Raw genomic sequence first — 17,392 nt, 5'->3', positions numbered from 1 at the left:
GTCTTCCCCCACCCCACCCGCCCTGTGTGTCTGCCAGAGAACCTGGTTGGCATTGGGTGCTTCTTGTGCAATTTTTCTGCCCCCTCCCCTCCTCTCCCTTCCCCTCCCCCCCTTGGCCAGGGCCCCTGTGCATGGGCCCCATTAGCCAACTGGCTAGTCTGCCCTGCCCTTGATCTCTGGAAGCAGCTGCATTGCGTCCTGGACTGTGTCACCCAGACGCTCCTCCTCCTCCGCTCTTCAGCTGGGAGCTGCAGGCTGAGGCCTAGCGTCTGGCAATGCAGCTTAACTGTCGGTTTGTAAATGGCAGCCTGAGGCAGCGCTGGGCGTGTTCCTGCAGCAGCTGTAGCCAGGGCACGGAATCATTAGACTGGCTTAAAAATGATGAGAGAACAAATCAGAGAATAGACCAAAAGTTGGTGCTAGATGGTTTAATCAAAAATACTGAAACTGTCCCCCTCCCCCCCCCCCCCCAAAAAAAAAACACTGGGGAAAAAATTCTGTTGGGGGGGGGAAATTAGGGGAGACTAAAGTTGTTGAGCCCCTCCCCCCAAAAAAGGACTCAGTTATTAAGCAAACAAACAAAACAAACAGCATTAAAGCAGCATGGTCCCTTTAAGTGCATGCAGTCAGAATAGGGATAGGAACAGGGTTGCGGTTGAGCACTAAGACCCAGGGAAGGCATTGCTTTCCCTTGGTCTTTAAGCTTTTTGCCAGTGGCCATTTTGTTTTCTTGATCAAACCAGAATGCAGCTTCTCTGTGGAACCAGATAAGTAGGTGGGCCGGGGCCGGGGGCTGGGCCCAGTTGCCAAGTGTGTCATAGAGTTGCTAGGTGTCCAGTATTTTTGCCTCCTGGCAGGGAAAAAAACCAGAAAATACCTGACATTTTAGGTGTCCAGTATTTTCTGAATTTTTTTTACCAGACAAGAGGCGAAAATACTGGACACCTGAAAACCCTAACCAAAAGCCAAAGGTATTTTTCAACTCTTAAGGAAAAGTGCCCTTGCACAAGCTCTCTGCCAGGCTGTCTGTCTGTGTCTGTTTGTCTCCGTGGGGGGTAGGAGAGGCAGAGGCGCAGCAGAGAAACGGTTTTGCTTTTGAAATGTAGCAGAGCCCCCCCTCCTTCGGCTCTTTCCTGGTCCCTTTCCCCATCCCAAACATCTGCTTGTTATTACAAGCTCCCCCCGGCCTGGCTGTGACCAGAAGACCTGCTTTGTGGATGTAGAACACGGGCTGCAAGAGCAAAAGCAAGGTGCAGCCTCCATTGTGTGGAACAGAGGTGACACTGGGACTAAAGTGAGGGCAGTCCTGCCCAATGAGGACCGTTCGAGAGGACTGACCTCACTCCCAGCAGCAGCTCAGCCACAAACCCCTGAGCCAACATGAAATCACAGAACCTGAAACAGGCGTTCACAAGATCCCGCAGGCCAGCAGGATGCTGGCTCCTCCATTTCTGTTGCAGTTTAATCCTCACTTCAAATTTCCCAGGTTTGAGCGGTTTGTCCAGCCATCTTCCCGTTCAGTTCTGAACTTTAAGCTGCTCTGAGCCAGAGCTTCCAGTAACCAAGGATTGTTTTATTAGCCAGAGCAGAGCTGAGGTCTCAGTTGCAGAGAATGAGAGCTGGGGGGGTAGCGCGACCCAGTGGGTGGATCATGACTTCCATTAACTTAGCTGTGTCCCCTGGAAACAAAGGTCGTGATACTTGCCCACCTGTGGAGAGGGACTCTGAGATCAGTGCATAAGCGCACATTAGCTGGTGATTGCACCGACCACAGGCCCTCCCTTTCCAAGCACACTGCGGGGAGATGTAGGCTTGGGCCTCTGCCTGCTGTAATATTTCCTGGGTCTTTGCTCTCCTGGTGGAAGGGCTCTGTAGCCATCAGCGAGCTGCCTGCGGCTCAGTTTTCTCGTCGGCTGCCTGGGCGGAGGGGCGCTGCTCCAGGAACAGCTGAGCAGGAATGGACCCCCCCCCCCCCCCCGTCGCGGTGGCTGAGGATGGCCGCAGGAGGCCTGGGTCTCCTGTTCTTTGCCCTGTGCACGGGAACGGATTGCTGGCGGGTAAGTCCCTGGCTTTATATCAGGATCAGGGTTTGTCAGAGGGCAGGAGCGATGCGAGGGGGGTCTAGAAGGGGAGGGATGTACTGGTGAAAGCAGCCCAGTCTTAGAGCCTGGGATGGGCCTGGCTGTGGCGTGGCTGGGGCCTTGCATTTGGCCGGCGGAAGGGAACTTTGGTTGCAGCCACAGGGGAGCCGGGGTGGGTTTATTCTCCCTGGATAGGCATCAGCGGAGGCAGCACTTGGGTTTGCATGCTGGGGCTGGGGTGTTATCGCACAGAGGAAAGGCAGCAGCCTCTGAGGGCCGGGCTGGCGCGAATGGGAGTTGCTCCTCGCTTGTTTCTAATGCTCGATGCAAGCGTCAAAGTGAGAACTGATGGTTTTTCTGAAGCGCTGCCCGTGCTTAGCTGGCGGGGCGGGGCTGGGCTGGATGCAGGAGTGAGCCTCTCTGGACTGAGCTGTGCAGATTAGATTAAAGTCACAGTGGGCCCAGGCTGGCTAGAGCCAGATTTTACATTTTTCTGCGGAGAAAGAGGGAGGCATTTTCCAAACCCCATTTTCTTTGCATCAGCTCCACTCCCAGCTCTGAACGTCTACGACACAAGTGCCAACATTGCTGTCACGGCCCGGCCTGGATTCTGGCTGAGCTGGGCTGAATGAGAAATGCTTGGGGGGCTCAAATCATTGGGCTCCAGGGTTGGGGCCAGAGCGAGAGCGCACATGAATGAGAGCACATGCCTGAGAATGACTCTGCAGCCTGATGGTGAGAGGACTCAGCTGCCAGATAAGAGCGGCCAGACTGGGTCAGACCAAAGGTCCTGTCTGCCCACAGTGGCCAGTGCCAGATGCCCCAGAGGGAGTGAACAGAACCGGGAATCTTCAAGTGATTCCTCTCCTGTCATCCAGTCCCAGTCTCTGACAGAGGCTAGGGACACCATCCCTACTCATCTTGACTAATAGCCATTGATGGACGGAACCTCCATAGAATCATAGAGGTCGTCAAATCCAGTCGCCTGCCCTCACAGCAGGACCAAGCACCATCTAGCTCAGCGGTTCCCAAACCTTTCAGCATTGCACCCCCGTTTGACTTTTGAGACCCTCACGCCCTCCCCCCAGCAACAAAACTTAACTTACAGCATCTCAATCCATTTTGCGCTAATATTAAGCTTAAAGAAAAAAGACACAAAGCAAATTGCTGTGCCAATCAAAAAGTCCAGTGGAATACAGGTCAAATCAAATGCACAACAGATTACCAGCATTAGTTAACTAATCAACCAAAGTCAATGCACCAGTTTCTAATCCGTTAAGTGGGAAGAGGGATACATTCTAGGGCAGTGGTTCTCAAACTTTTTGAATTTTGAAAAACCCTCACGCGCTCCCCCAAAATAGCAGCAAAACTTGAGGGGGAAAAAAACCCCAAAACACTGTCAGAGGCAGCAAAACTTGATGGGGGGGAGGGGGAGCTGGATCACCTTGCACCCCCCCTGGAATTCTGGCACACCCCCCAGTTTGGGAACCCATGATCTAGATCATCCCTGACAGGTGTCTGTCTAACCTCCTCTTAAATATCTCCAGTGACGGAGATTCCACAACCTCCCTAGGCAATTTATTCCAGTGTTTAACCACCCCAACACTTAGGAAGTTTTTCCTAATGTCCAACTTAAACTGCCCTTGCTGCAATTTAAGCCCATTGCTTCTATCATCAGAGGCCAAGGAGAACAATTTCCCCCCCTCCTTCCTGTGACAACACCCTTTTAGATACCTAAAAACGGCTCTCATGTCCCCTCTGTCTTCTCTTTTCCAAACTAAACAAGTCCAATTCCTTCAGCTTTCCCTCATAGCTCATGTATTCTAGACCTTTCATCATTCTTGTTGTGCTCTTCTCTGGACCTTCTGCAATTTCTCCACATCTTTCTTGAAATGCGGTGCCCAGAACTGGACACAATACTCCAGCTGAGGCCTAATCAGTGCAGAGTAGAGCAGAAGAATGATTTCTTGTGTCTTGCTCACAACACTCCTGTTATTGCAGCCCAGAATCATGTTTGCTTTTTTTGGAACAGTGTCACACTGTTGACTCATATTTAGCTTGTAGTCCACGATGACCCCTAGATTCCTTTCTGCAGGACTCCTTCCTAGACAGTCACTTACTATTCCCTATGTGTGAAATGGATTATTCCTTCCTAAGTGGAGTATTTTGCATTTATCCCTATTAAACTTCATCCTACTTACCTCAGATGAATTTAGATTAATTTATATAGCTCTTTCTTGAACCCTATTAAAGTCCTGGTCTTCACAACCTCCTCTGGCAAAGAGTGCCAGAGACCGACCGTGCTCTGTGTGAAGAAAAACTTCCCTTTGCTTGTTTTAAACCTACTACCTATTAATTTCATTTGGAGACACCTAGTTCTGATATTGTGGGAATAGGTAAATAACATTTCCTTATTCACTTTTTCCACACCAGTCATGATTTTATAAACCTCTATCATATCCCCCCTTAGTCTCCTCTTTTCTAAACTGAAAAATCCCAGTTTTTTAATCTCTTCATTCCAATCCCCTAATCATTTTTGTTGCACTTTTCTGAACCTTTTCCAATGCCAATATATCTTTTTTTTGAGATGAGGTGACTACATCTGTACGCAGTATTCAAGATGTGGCCGTATCATGGTTTTATATAGAGCAATAAGATATTCTCTGTTTTATTCTCAATCCCTTTTCAAATTATTCCTAATATTCTGTTTGCTTATTTGACGGCCGCTGCACACGGAGTGGATGTTTTCAGAGAACTATCCACAATGACTCCAAGATCTCACTCTTGACTAGTTGTAGCCAAATGAGTCCCCATCATATTGTATGTATAGTTGGGATTATTGTTTCCAATGTGCATTACTTTACATTATCCACATTAAAATTATTTGCCATTTTGTTGTCCAGTCACTTGGTTTGGAGAGATCTTTTTGAAGCTCTTCACAGTCTGCTTTGGTCTTAACTGTCTTGTAGTATCAGCTACAAATTTTGCCACCTCACTGAAACAGATGGAAGAGCCAGGATCCAGGCTTTCACAATAGGGGAGACACCCCAAAAGCTCAGTGGTTTGGGCATTCAGCGAAGAGATGGCACATCCCTGTTCCGTTCCAATCCCTTCTCCCCCTCAGGTGAGGGGACATCATTGGCGTCTCCCACAGTCATGTGACTATGTAACCACTGTGCTAATAGACATGGAGACAGACCCATCTCATAGAGTTGGAAGGGACCTTGAGAGGCCATCGAATCAAGTCCAGTCTCCCTGCCCCTATGACAGGACCAAGGACCATCCCGGACAGATTTGCCCCAGATCCCTAAATGGTCCTCAAGGACTGAGCTCACAATCCTGGGCTTAGCAGGCCAATGCTCAAACCACTGAGCTGTCCCTTCCTACTGCCCTGGGTTTCTGCCCTCCCTTCCTGCCCTGGCAGGTGCCCTCTGACCACACCTGCCAGATTGGGCCCTGTGTGCGACTAGGCTGGGCCAACACCTGCCTTCTCTGGTTGGTGGCTAGCTAGCCATGTGACTCGGGGCAAGGTAGTAGCCTGGGTGCCCAGAGGGAGGCAGCACTGTGCATGCTAAGAGGCAGCAACAAACGTGCCGAGGTTATTGGCAAATCTTAGGCACCGAATGTGTGTTGGCACCTCTAGGAGTCAACATGAGTTTTGTGCATCATAGCAAAGCCCAAAACTAGGACTTGGCTGCCCAATACTTTGCGTGTGAGGACTTGCCCAGGGTCACACGGCATGTGTGATACAGCTGGCAAATGAATACAGCTCCCCTGATTCCCAAGGTAGCTCATTCACCCCCAGACCTGCCCTTTCTCTGTGGGCTAGTGCTGCTGCTGCTTAACATTGTTATCTCTCCCCTAGTCCGTTGGCTCGGCGATGACATTTTCATGCCACCTCTTTGTGTGGATCCTGAGCAATTCTGAGTCCAAAGTGGGATGCTCATGCTCCTCACTGGTCAGCTTCTTGGTAGCTACAGCAACAGGAGGACACTCTCCGCGTGCTGCTACCAGTAAATTATTTCTGTGCTCCTCAAAGCTGAGTGGTGTACGCCACCAGGCTGATCAATCTGATGCAGCTTTCTCCAGATCACCTGGTTTTGTTGTCCCGAAATGTAGGCTGTTCCTGATCTGGCCTTGTAAAATTTTCTGGGCAGGCTTTGTCATGTCCTTGTGCCAATTCGCCGTAGAAAACTTTTCTGGGGAGTCAATGTTCAGACATCCCAGTGCTTGTATCAGCCTGGCCTTGATGCTTATGGCATTTGACTTTTGGTGAACCTCCGGCTTGGTAATTTTGACCTGCCAGCGGATCCCCATAATGGCTTGTAGAAGCCACATATGGAAGGCCTCCAGCTGTTTGGTTCGCCATTTGTCCAGTCTCACAGCCATAGGGGAGAGATGTGAGCACAACAGCTTTGTAAAGTTTGATTGTGGGTGATGGAGAGGGCTGTGTTGGGGGTTGTAGGACTTTGTTACATAGCTTTCTTAGTGCCTGAGCAGCTTTCTGGGTCCTGTCTGCCATCTTTGTCAAGAGCTCAATCCCTGGAGATGTTGCTGCGGAGACAGTCAAAACTGTGAACTTGCTTTAGTTGGATTCCACTAATGACTACGCCAGGAGATGGACAGAGAGTGAGGAAGAAGATTGAGGCAACACCCCAGTTTCCCCCAGGCTTGTTGCAAGGCCAAACAACTGTGATGCTTCAGTGACACGATCTATGACGCCCTGGAGATCTCGCGCCGGGGAGCCCAATTACCTGCAAAGAGCGTTTCTCTTGTCGATTGTCCGGTGCCTTTTATTTTGCTTTAAGCCTTATAATGTTGAAGACTGAGTCGTGGGCTCTGTACATGCTTCTGTGGAGCCATGGGTGGCAGCCGGCAGACCCCGGGGGCGGGGCTCGACGGGCAGTCAGAAGATGGCACAGGGCATCCCCGCTATAAGTTGCCCCGGTATACATCGGTTCTGCACTAGCATCATTCACACTTGTAGGAACTGATGCTTTATGAGTCCTCCTATTCCCTGCTCTTCTATCACACCTCCCCCCCCCAATGTGCACAAATGGAAGTCAGGCGCGGGAAAAAAATTCCCCGCTTGACATCGTTTCGCTGTACATCCACGTTTTTTGGACTGTATCCTGGATGTATAGCTGGGACATCCTGTCTTTGCGATTGTCAGGCTGTGTCCTGCACACTTGCCTACAAGCAGGAGATCATGCTCATTTATTCTCTAAAGCCATTTTGTCCAGCTGTTCTCTTTGCCTGCTCTCGCAGTGAAGTCTCCTAGGGTGATTCGTTTGTTACGTTGGGGTGCTGCCTTGCCGAGCGGAGAGCAGCGCTGTTCCTTAGCATCGGACGGAGCTTGCTCAGGTGGGCGCATTGCATGGGGGAGGGTAGCAAATCACGACTTTCTTAGCAGCAGCTGGAGTTTCACGAGTCTGTCCCTGATGCCCGGGAGGAAGTGCAAGAGTTTGGAACAAGAGTTTCCCCCTCCACAGGGTCTTCCTGTGGGTCTTTTCCCTTCCAAAAGAAGGTGCATCCGCCCACCGGTTCTGTGACAACGCCCTCATCTGCCAAGGGGCCCACTGAGTGCTGCAGAGGCAGGGTTGTACCAGGCCAGCTGCTCGTCTTTCCAACTGAGAAGTATCGTCTTCGTCTGTCGGACTCCTGACGTTCCCAGCAGCAATCTCGGTGCTGCTGAGTGATCTTTGGTTTTTGACTGTGTTGTGGACGAGCTGCCAGCCACGTGAGCTGCCAAAGGTGCTTTGGGAGGCATGTGCGAGGCTCCTTGTCTCGCCCCTTCCCTTACAAAGGGAGAGCAGCGCGATCCTTACAAAGGGCTGCTCTGCCACAGGGTGGCGCTGAGCTTCCCTGCGGCCCCCAGGTCATGGATGTATCACCAACATCCCAGGCTACCTGCGCGCAGGCTTGTAGCTACGACAGCCAGCGGCAATCTTGCCCTGGAGTTTTGCCGCTCCTCCCACCACTACAGACTGTGGAAGAGAAATGTGCCTGAATGACATGTCCATGAGGGTTGACTGAAATGGGAGACAGCTTGAGGGGGAGCTGAGTTAGTCTGTAACTTAAAAATTATGAATAGTCTTGCAGCGCCTTGCAGCAGGGGTCTCCAACTGTTTTAACCACAAAGTCACTTTTTCAGTTGAAGTGCAATGTAAGATCTACCTCAAACCAAAATACGCTTCCCCCATTTCCTTCCTTGAGGCCCTGCCCCTGCTCCACCCCTTCTCCGAGGCCCCACCCTGCTCACTCCAGCCCCCAATCTCATTCACTTTCACCAGGCTGGGGTGGGGGGGGGGGTTGAGGTGCAGGCTCTGGTCTTGGGCCAAGGGGTTCAGAGTGTGGGAGGGGACACCCTGAAGATAGGTAGGTGGGCTGGGTTCTGGAGTGAGCTAGGGGATTTGCCTGGAGAGCACAAGGTGGTGGGTTCAAGTCCCATTCTCCCCCTTGACAGCTCAAGTCCCACCCATCCTGGGAATGACCAGACAGCCAACAAAGGCTAAAGAGCCCTCTGGAGTGGCTTAGGGGATACTTGGAGCTGTGGGTGAGAGCCGGGGGTCAGGTGAGGGCCAGAGAGGAAAAGAGCCACTCAAGGCATATGGCAATTTGACTCACTCAAAATAGGGCCATCCCTAGGGGGTGCAGGGCCTGGGACAACCCCCTCCTACACCCCAGGCAGCATGGTGAGAAGAGGCCTTGTGCTGCCTCTGGTTTACCCTGCCCCCTCCACAGCTTCCCCCCAGTCCCCTCCCTCAAGCGATGCTGGGAGCAGGCTGGGGCTGGGCCATTCCACTTCTCACCACCGCCAGTGTGTGCGGGTCTGACCCCTGCTGCAGGCATCAGGCCCCCGCTAGCCCCTTGGCTGCCCATGTCCCATGCGTCTGCCTCCCCCGAAGCACCGAGCGATGGGGGCTGCCCCAGATTGTCCTGTGCATGGGGCGGCTCTGTATGCACCACAACCCCCCTACATGCCATCAGGAAGTGGGGTTGGGGGTGAAGAGTAAGGGGGCGAAACCTGCGGACGCCACGTCCTTCCCTCACCATATTCTCTCAGCCCAGCGGCATGAGAGAGGATGGGGAGGTGCTGCCAAGGCCTGAACTAGGAGCAATTGACGGCAGGTGAAATTCCCTGCCGGCAAATGCTTCGCAGTGACCAGCGGGAGGGAGCATTTCAGCCGCTCCCGCGCGTTGCTTGGCTGTAAATTCCTCGTCACTGCTCGTGGCAAGGACCCAGGTGCCCAGTAGAGACCATGTGCAGACAAAACAGCAAACGCCTCCCCCCCCCCCCCCCCGGGCTGCCTAAGCAACGGGGCAGGAAGTGCTGCTGAAAATATTGTCATTAAATCCACCCGTGGTTCCTGATGAGTGTGCTCAGTTCCGAGCCCGTTTGCAGGAGTTCACAGCAGAGGCAGGCAGGCCGGCGTGGGGGCGGGGCGGGAGGAAGGTAGTTGCTCCAGGACCTGGTGATTCAAAAGGGCCTGGGACTCCAGGCTGCTGCTGCTGCCACTTCTGCAGCAGTGTTGGAGGCCAGAGCCCCACACCGCTGGAGTGCCCCGGGCTCTGAGCGCCATTGAGGCCAGGCGGGGAGCGCAGGTATCCTGTGATCAGGAGGCTCTGAGGGCTGGTTGGCCCCATCCCAACCACTGGAGCCCTGCCCCTTCTGCCCCCTACCCTGCCCAGGGCCCGGCAAGGCTGTCGGCTCCCTGAGCAGAGGGAGCGGTTGCGAAACGGGTGATGTGCAGAGGGTGGGAAGGTTAGGAAGGTTGGGGTTGAATTCAGGCCTGAGAGAGGGATAACGGCAGAGCGACAAGAACAGAGATAGCCTGGTGCTCCCATTATCTTCTCATCAGGTGGCAGCCAATGACACTGAAAGGAACCGAATTCCAAATGTGGTGTGAAATGGTTTTCACACTAGGCACAGTGCGTTGCCGTTAGACACCAGTGAGTGCAAGAGGAACTTGCTGGGACCGGGGTGTAGTTATGGCAGAATGGGACACCCAATTCCTCCCGATCCACACTGAGCATGTCAACTTGTAGGCTACATCTAGACTGGCATGATTTTCCAGAAATGCTTTTAACGGATAAGTTTTCCGTTAAAAGCATTTGCAGAAAAGAGTGTCTAGATTGGCACGGACGCTTTTCCACAAAAGCATTTTTTGCGGAAAAGCGTCCCTGGCCAATCTAGACGCGCTTTTGTGCAAAAAAAGCCCCGATCGCTATTTTCACGATTGCGGCTTTTTTGCAGAAAACAAATCTGAGCTGTCTACACTGGCCCTTTTGCACAAAGACAAAAGTCAGCTGGCATGTTTTTCCAGAAAAGTGGCTGATTTTCCGGAAAAACTGGCCAGACGAGAGACAGCCGAACTGTTCACAAAGGGATGAAAAATGGTCCTGTTTTCGGGCACAGACTAGGGGTGGAATAGTCCAGACTTAAGAGGTTGAGGCGCCTATGATCTATTTTTTAAAAAGTGACTTAGTTCACTCAGGACCCTGAAGTCCCTTTGGAAATTGGCCCTTAGGAGTGTAAGCACCTAATCTCAGAGAGGCACTTACGGGACTTACAAAAGCACCAGAACAGATTAGGAATCTAACACCAACTGCAACCGGTGGGAACTGGATTGTCAGGTAGCTCCTCCTCCTTATTCTCCCGGTGATGTCCTGGGTCCCAAACAAGCCAGGCCTGGCCCCCGCAGGACAGAGGAGCCTGCTGACTAGCTGAGGAGGCGTCCCGCTGGCTCACATCCCCTTGCTGTGAAATAAGAAGAGTTGTCATAACAACACTCAGCCCTGATGAAAACAAGCAGCTGGGGGCAGCTGGAGACATTCACGCTTGTTGACCTGTTGCCCGGGTGTAAAAAGCTGGAAATGTCACAGGCCCTTCCTTCTCCTTTGGACGAAACTTTCTGAGAAGACCAGCATTCCTGAGCCCCGCAGCCTCCGGAAACGGCCCAGCGGAGGGTCTCTCCAGCTGTCACTTGCATTTCACCAACATTAACTCCCAAAATGGCAAAATTCCCCTTACGTCTAATGGGGCCAGAGCCCCTACACCCTACGGACCCTGTACTGGCCCTGCTCACTCCTCACTGCCCCCGAGGCTGGAACGAGGCAGCCCTGACTCCGCGCAGAACAGCCAGAGATGGCCTGTCCGTCTCTCCGGAGCCAGGGCAGGACTAACGGCCACGAGCACGTGATGCTGCTGCCACAGAGCTCAAGGCAACAGGACTTTGCTCTGATGCACCCGCCAGTGGGCATCAGCTGTAGTGCTCCTCTGTGTCCTCCGATCCGTTAGCTCTCCTGCCTAGGCACCGCTTTCCACCTCCCCTTCCCTGCAGCGGCACAGGGGAGAGAGGGAGAGAAATACGGGGGGCAGGAGGGGAGGGGCGTTTGGAGGCTACGTCAGAGTGCAGGGCCCTTCCCAGTTGCCACTGCTCCTGCTTCTCCTGTCCCCGCAAGAAACAGGGAGGCAGGGCTGGTTCCACAGCTGGGGGCGGGTGTAGCTGGGTTCCATTCAGCACTAGGGCGCCTCCTCCTGGCCGCTCAGGGGATTAGCTTTGCCCAGGTCCGATGCCCCTTCTGCTGCTTGTTGCGGATCCTGCTGCAGTTCTCTAGGTCTCAGGGTCATGGCTTGGCTGTGGCCAGGCCACTCGCGTCTTTCCTCCTCCCCCCTTCCAGAACAACCAAGTCTTTCCATGGCAACTGTCTCTAGCAGCCTTCTCATTCACATGGTTGGAGAGGAGCCTGCAGCATCCTCCCATGTAGCCCTCTCTTCCCGCACTCTCCCCAGTTCGCCGCCTTGGCCGGAGCGTGGCCACCGACTCCCTCACCACGGCCCCTGTCTGCTGATCACTTCTGGGCTTTATACCAGCCCTGCTTGCTCCTTCTCTGCTGGGCCCACCCCCACCGCGGAAAAATACCAGGTTCAACATGGATCCCAGCACCGGGTGGTATGGTCACATGCCTCTCCAGGGCTACCAGGACAAACAAGGCTGTTTACAAGTCCTTGAGCTGATCACCAAGTTGTTAGGCATCTGGGGCAGGAGTAACGACTCTGCTGAGCACATTGAAAACCATAAACAGACTCACGCAGCGTATTTCTAACTTCCCACACAAGAGTGGTGCAGACTCCAGAATAGGCGACGCGGACCCAGCAGATTGTAACACGAACGTTGATAGGTCACGTGCGCATCTCCGAGTTATGCATATTTCTATGTTCATAATGCACATGGGGGGCAGGTGTCTGTCACGTTTGTGTTGGAGGGGCCGAGTGCAGGGAAATGGGTTCAGCTGGGGTGGGCATGGCAGGGCTGGCACTAGGAGAGAGGGAAAGGGGAATGGGATAAATCCTGTTTTCTGCTGCCCGGCCTTTCCCATGAAGCATCCCAGGGTTTTGCTCAGAGAAGCTCTCACAGGGACGAGTGCGCTGCTCTTCGCCCCTGCTCCCCAGCAGCCGCTTGCCCAGCCACATGCTTCCCTGGGGTGCTCTCAGCCAACCTTCTGAGTCTTTCCACTTGGGCAACATGGCCGAAGTGCCAGGGAGGGGGCCGGGGTTGCAGAGGGAGGGGGCCGTGCGCTACCGCAGCCCCACCCTCGACTTTGGACAAGAGCATCAACTGCTGTGCTTGGGCCGCGGGTTCCCAGCTTGTGCCGTGACAGAGCCCCGATGAACGGCCGTGGGTGCAGACCCCCCAGGGCTGGGGTGGTGGCTGTCACGCTCTGCCTCTAGCTACTAGGGCTCCGGCTCAGCCCTCTCCTCGCTCCTACATGATTTCAGCTTTAGCAGTCACTGAGCCGCCATTCTCCACTTTAAATCTGATCAGCACTTACCTCTCCTTCAGTAAGCCTGCCCGAGGGTGCCGCTGAGCTGCTGGTTGGGAGCTGCCTAGACAAGCGCCTCCTGGCAGAGCCTTTGTTTCACACCGGCTGGGGGGGCTGTGCTGTCCCATCTGGTGGCACTGGGGCGTCTTACAGAGAGACTGATGAGTCTGCCCTACAGCCTTTGCTGAGCACTTTTTGCTCAAGCACTAAGCTCCAGAGGTCCCAGGTTCAATTCCAGCATTACACCTGCACCTGCCACCCCAACTCTCTGCCCTAGGTCACCACCTACAACCTCTGCATCCCCTATCTCCCCTGCCCTAGGTCACAATTCCCTCCCAGATCCTGCACCCCTCTTACAACCCTCCCCCAGGCCAGAATCTTCTCCTGCATCCATACCACCTCCTAGACCCTGTACTCCAATCCCTTGCCCCAGGTCACAAACCCCTGCTTCACCCAAACACCCTCTCAGACCCCCCACACTCTCCTGCACCCCAGTCCCCTAGCCTGAGCTCCCTTCTGTGCCCAGTCTCCATCCCAGACCCCACAGCCCCTCCATAGAAAAGTGCAGCCCTGGATTACTTACCAAAATTTGGATTATCCCCAAATAATCGCCCTCCCGCACCCCACACTAGGCGCTCCAGTCATAGACAAGGCCCTCACTGTGCTGGAACAGAGCTGCTGGGTGATTCAGGCAGGGCCTCCGGGTATGTCTCCAGGTGGGGCCGGGGCAGGAAGGCAGCTCGACCTTCTGCCTCCCCCTGGCATGAGAGGGCAGAGCAGAAATGGGGCCCAGCCCTTGGAGAAACGATTTCCTTCTCCTCTGCAGCAGGATGCCAAGGACCCCCACTCCTCCGTGGGGCTGAGCGCCAGGTGCCGGGGGCTGTGGAGCGAGTGTGTGTTTGATAACATGGCCCACCTCTGGACCTGCGGCATCCCCGTCTCCTACCTCGGCGAGCACGCTGGTGAGTGAAGCACACTGCGGTGCCTGGCTCAGGGTGGCCCGGGAAGCCAGCTGAGTTTGACCAGCATTTTAATTGAGAACATAAGAAGTATCCGGCAAGGGGGGTGCGTTTCTCTAACGGGTCCATCCCCAGGGGATTCCCAGGCCTGGGATCTGCGCCAGACCTGCAGGAATTCTCTGACGCCCCCCACTCTGGGCTCTTGGGCTTTGTCTACACTGCAGGGTTTTTGTGCAGAAGCTTTTTGTGGCAGAGATCTTCCGCAAAAACTTCTTTTGCAAAAGTGCGTCCACACCTCAAAAGCGCATCGCAAAAGTGATGTGCTTTTGCGCCAGAGAGCACCACGCTGCATGGACACTCTTGTGCAAGAAAGCTCGTGTACTTTTTCTGATGGGCTCTTTTGCACAAGGCACCCCTGCGGAGTGTCCACACAAGCCTTTTTGTGCAATAGCTGTAGCGCAAAGAGGAGTTATTCCTCGTGGGGAGAGAAATAACTCTACCAGCAAAAGCCCTCTGTCCTGTGGATTTACTGTATTTTTGTGTGTGTGCAAAAACGCACTTGACGTGTGGACGCTCCGCTAGTTTTTGCGCCAAAATCTTGTAGTGTAGACATAGCCTTGGAGGGACTGCTGACCACAGCTAGAACCTCTTGGGAAGCTTTCTGGAGAGGGGACTAGTTTTTCCTTCTATGTGTGGACAGAACCTTGGCTACATTGGCTCTTGCTCTGCTGCAGCACCTGGCCTGGCTCTCCTGGCATTTCCCTGGCTTTCGCTGGCTGGGCGTTCAGTGGTGACCATTCCCTGGTAGCCATAACAGTTGTTAGCAGGGTTCAGACCCTGTGTGGCTCTTATCTTTCCAGCGGCCCTGGTGGTTACTCGTGCCTTGGCGATCGTGACTGGCCTTCTGTGCCTGGGCGCGGTGCCCTGTTTCATCGCGGGAATGAAATGCACCAGGCTGATCAGGGAGCAGAAACATCAGCTTTCCCTGGCTGCCGGGACCCTTTTCCTTCTGGGAGGTAAAAGCAGCCCATCAAAGGGGCTTTGCTCTGGTAACTCCCAGGGCTGCGGCAAGGCGCTGTCGGTGGTTCGCTCCCGATAACTGGCTCAGGGCGCTGGGGAGGGACTGGGAAAGTGCCGAGCCCTGGCCCCAGGGGGTGTCCGTGGGAGTTTTGAACCTGGCTTCAGTAAGAGCAGCTTTTAGCCACCCCCCGCTGGTAGGCAGGCCCTGGAATGCCCGAAAGGCATCTCGCCTCACCAGCACCTGGCCTCTGCCTGGTGACAGTGGGAGAAAGCCCAGCCCCCCTGGACTCATGGCAAGACTCTCTTGAGGTGAGACAAGCCAGGATTTTACCCAGCTGCTGGCCGGACTCAGCCCCAAGGTGAGCGATCCTGGAGTCCCTCTCGCTTGCAGGTGGCATCACCAGTATGCCAGGACAGGGGGTGATAGTGCGGCCACCTGACGCAGGGCATAAGATCCCTCCTATTTGCTCTTGCACCTTCTGGCACCTCCTGTCTGCTGCTTTCCTGCTCTCAGCCCTCCACTCCCCAGTACAGACCTTTGCATCCCTCAGACTGGCCCTGGGTGAGTGCAGGTCTCATCTCACCACCGTGTCTCCGGAGGCCCCGGTCAGGCCCTCTCCAGCCAGCGGCGTCTGCAAAGCTGGCAGTTCTCAGGTGTGCGTATTTGCTCTACTTCCTGTTTCTTTTCACTCCCTAGTGGCAACACAACCCCGGGCCACCGTGCAGCTGTGGCTGGTGTGTATGTGATGGGAGCTTAGCGCTGGTCTGCTGGGCACACCACAAGGAAGATTTTCACAGCTAAAGAAAAACAATGCTTGAGGAATGTCTGGCCTCTCACATCTGTGGGTCACGCTTAGCTGGGCCACAGCACATGGCCAGTTCTAGGCATTGCTGTGCCAAGGCTTGGTGGAGTGAATTCTAACCACTGTTGCTCCCTACCTCTATAACCGGAGTGGTCCTGGGCTGTGCTCGGAATAAACCTCTTCTCTTTCTGTCAGGGCACGTCTGCACTGGGGAGTTGCTTTGAAATAACTCCTCTTATTTCAAAACTAGCCAATTAGCCCTCATAAGACGGGATTTTCAGGTCTCTCCTCCACATCGGTCTTCTCTCCTGAGCCTCCGGTCTCTCTCTCCTCCTCCTCCTACTGCCTCCCCCTCGCTCTCAGCTCTCCTCCGCCTTCTGCCTCTCTCTCCGTCTCTCTTTCTCTTCTTCCCCTCCCGCCTCTCACTCTCTCTCCGCTCTCCTTTGTCTCTGTTGAGGATGTATGCTCATCCAGGCCCCACCCCGTCCCCCTTCGCCTCCCGCCATGGTTCTCAGCTGACTTCTGTGCCACTCAGCCAGGCCGCCGCGCAGGAGCAAGTGGCTCAAAAGGCCATTCTCTCTCTTCTCCTCCTCCTGCCTCTCTCTCCGTCTCTTTCTCTTTCTCTTCTTCCCCTCCTGCCTCTCTGTGTTTCTCTTCTCCTTTTCCTGCTGTGTCTCTCTCGCTCGCTGTCCTCTGCCTCCTCTCCGCCTCCTCCATTCTCCTCTCTGTCGCCTCTGTGTCCTCTGTGTCTGCTCCACTTTCCTCCTTTTGAATCCGGCGCCCTTTCCTGACATCAGAGACACACACTCGTCCAGGCCCCGCCCTCTGGCTGTTCCCTCTGGGTGGCGCTGTTGCCTCCTGCTGTGGCGCTCGGCTGACTTCTGCGTTCCCGCACAATGGCCTGGCTGAGCGGTGCAGAAGTCAACCAAGCACCATGGCGGGAGGCAACAGTGCTGCCCAGAGGGAACAGCCAGCGTTTCAACGTTACAAAGTCACAGACATTGGGCTACTATACATATGATAACAAGGTGAGACTAAGTCTAGACTGCAAGCTTCTTTCAAAACAGCGTCTAGACTACAACCAGTCCTTTCGAAAAAGCAAGCCACTGTTTCAGAAGAGAGCACCCAGGCAGTCTGGATGTTCTCTTTTGAAAAAGCACTGTTTGCATTACATAGCGCCTTTTTTCGAAAGAGCACTTTCGAAAAAAGGCATTCTTCCTTGTAAAACAAGGTGTTCCGTGGTCAAAAAAACTGCTGCGTACTTTCGATTTACTGTTGACAGAATGCGGCAGCAGTCTAGACACAGGTAAAGATTTTTCTAAAAAAGGCCACTTTTTTAGAAAAATCCCTGTAGTCTAGACACACCCTGAGAGTCCACACAACGAAGCCTGTAATTTCGAAATAATAATTCCTGCTTATGAAGGGGTACGTCTGCACAGTAGCGAAATAGCTTATTTCGAAATTTGGCGCCGACTACACAGCACTTATTTCAAAATAAATCCCTGCTTGTCACAGGAAGATGGAATAAGAAGCTTGTTATTTTGAATGTATTTTGAAATAGCAGGAGTGCTGTTAAGACACGCAGAATGTTATTTTGGGATAACGTGCGTTATTCCAAATTAGCTGCGCTGTATAGACGAACCCAAGCAGAATAAGCTTATTTCAGAATAGTTATTGTGGGAGTTGGTATTTCAAAGTAACT

The 17,392-nt window shown here is 53.6% G+C and overlaps 1 protein-coding gene across 1 annotated transcript; it reads left to right on the top strand.

Annotated features, from left to right (window-relative positions):
- Nucleotides 1-902: 902 nt before the first annotated feature.
- On the top strand, nucleotides 903-16,630 carry LOC142819416 (claudin-16-like). The gene is made up of 3 exons (XM_075906420.1): nucleotides 903-2,057; nucleotides 13,735-13,870; nucleotides 14,728-16,630. Exons 1-3 carry the CDS (start codon nucleotides 1,995-1,997, stop codon nucleotides 14,964-14,966), a joined length of 438 nt encoding a protein of 145 aa, XP_075762535.1. The 5' UTR covers nucleotides 903-1,994; the 3' UTR covers nucleotides 14,967-16,630.
- Nucleotides 16,631-17,392: the final 762 nt, after the last annotated feature.

This window comes from Pelodiscus sinensis, chromosome 23, assembly GCF_049634645.1.
Source record: "Pelodiscus sinensis isolate JC-2024 chromosome 23, ASM4963464v1, whole genome shotgun sequence".
Classification (NCBI taxonomy): domain Eukaryota; kingdom Metazoa; phylum Chordata; order Testudines; family Trionychidae; genus Pelodiscus; species Pelodiscus sinensis.
Note: the sequence above shows the minus strand (reverse complement) of the source record. Positions and strands in the feature narration are given on the sequence as shown.

What these genes read in the sequence shown, in the direction of transcription:
- LOC142819416 (XM_075906420.1), top strand. Translation starts at nt 1,995, where the DNA reads ATGGCCGCAGGAGGCCTGGGTCTCCTGTTCTTTGCCCTGTGCACGGGA. An exon ending in CGGGAACGGATTGCTGGCGG is followed by an intron (nt 2,058 to 13,734) that starts GTAAGTCCCTGG and finishes TCTCCTCTGCAG; the next exon opens with CAGGATGCCAAGGACCCCCA. An exon ending in CTACCTCGGCGAGCACGCTG is followed by an intron (nt 13,871 to 14,727) that starts GTGAGTGAAGCA and finishes TTATCTTTCCAG; the next exon opens with CGGCCCTGGTGGTTACTCGT.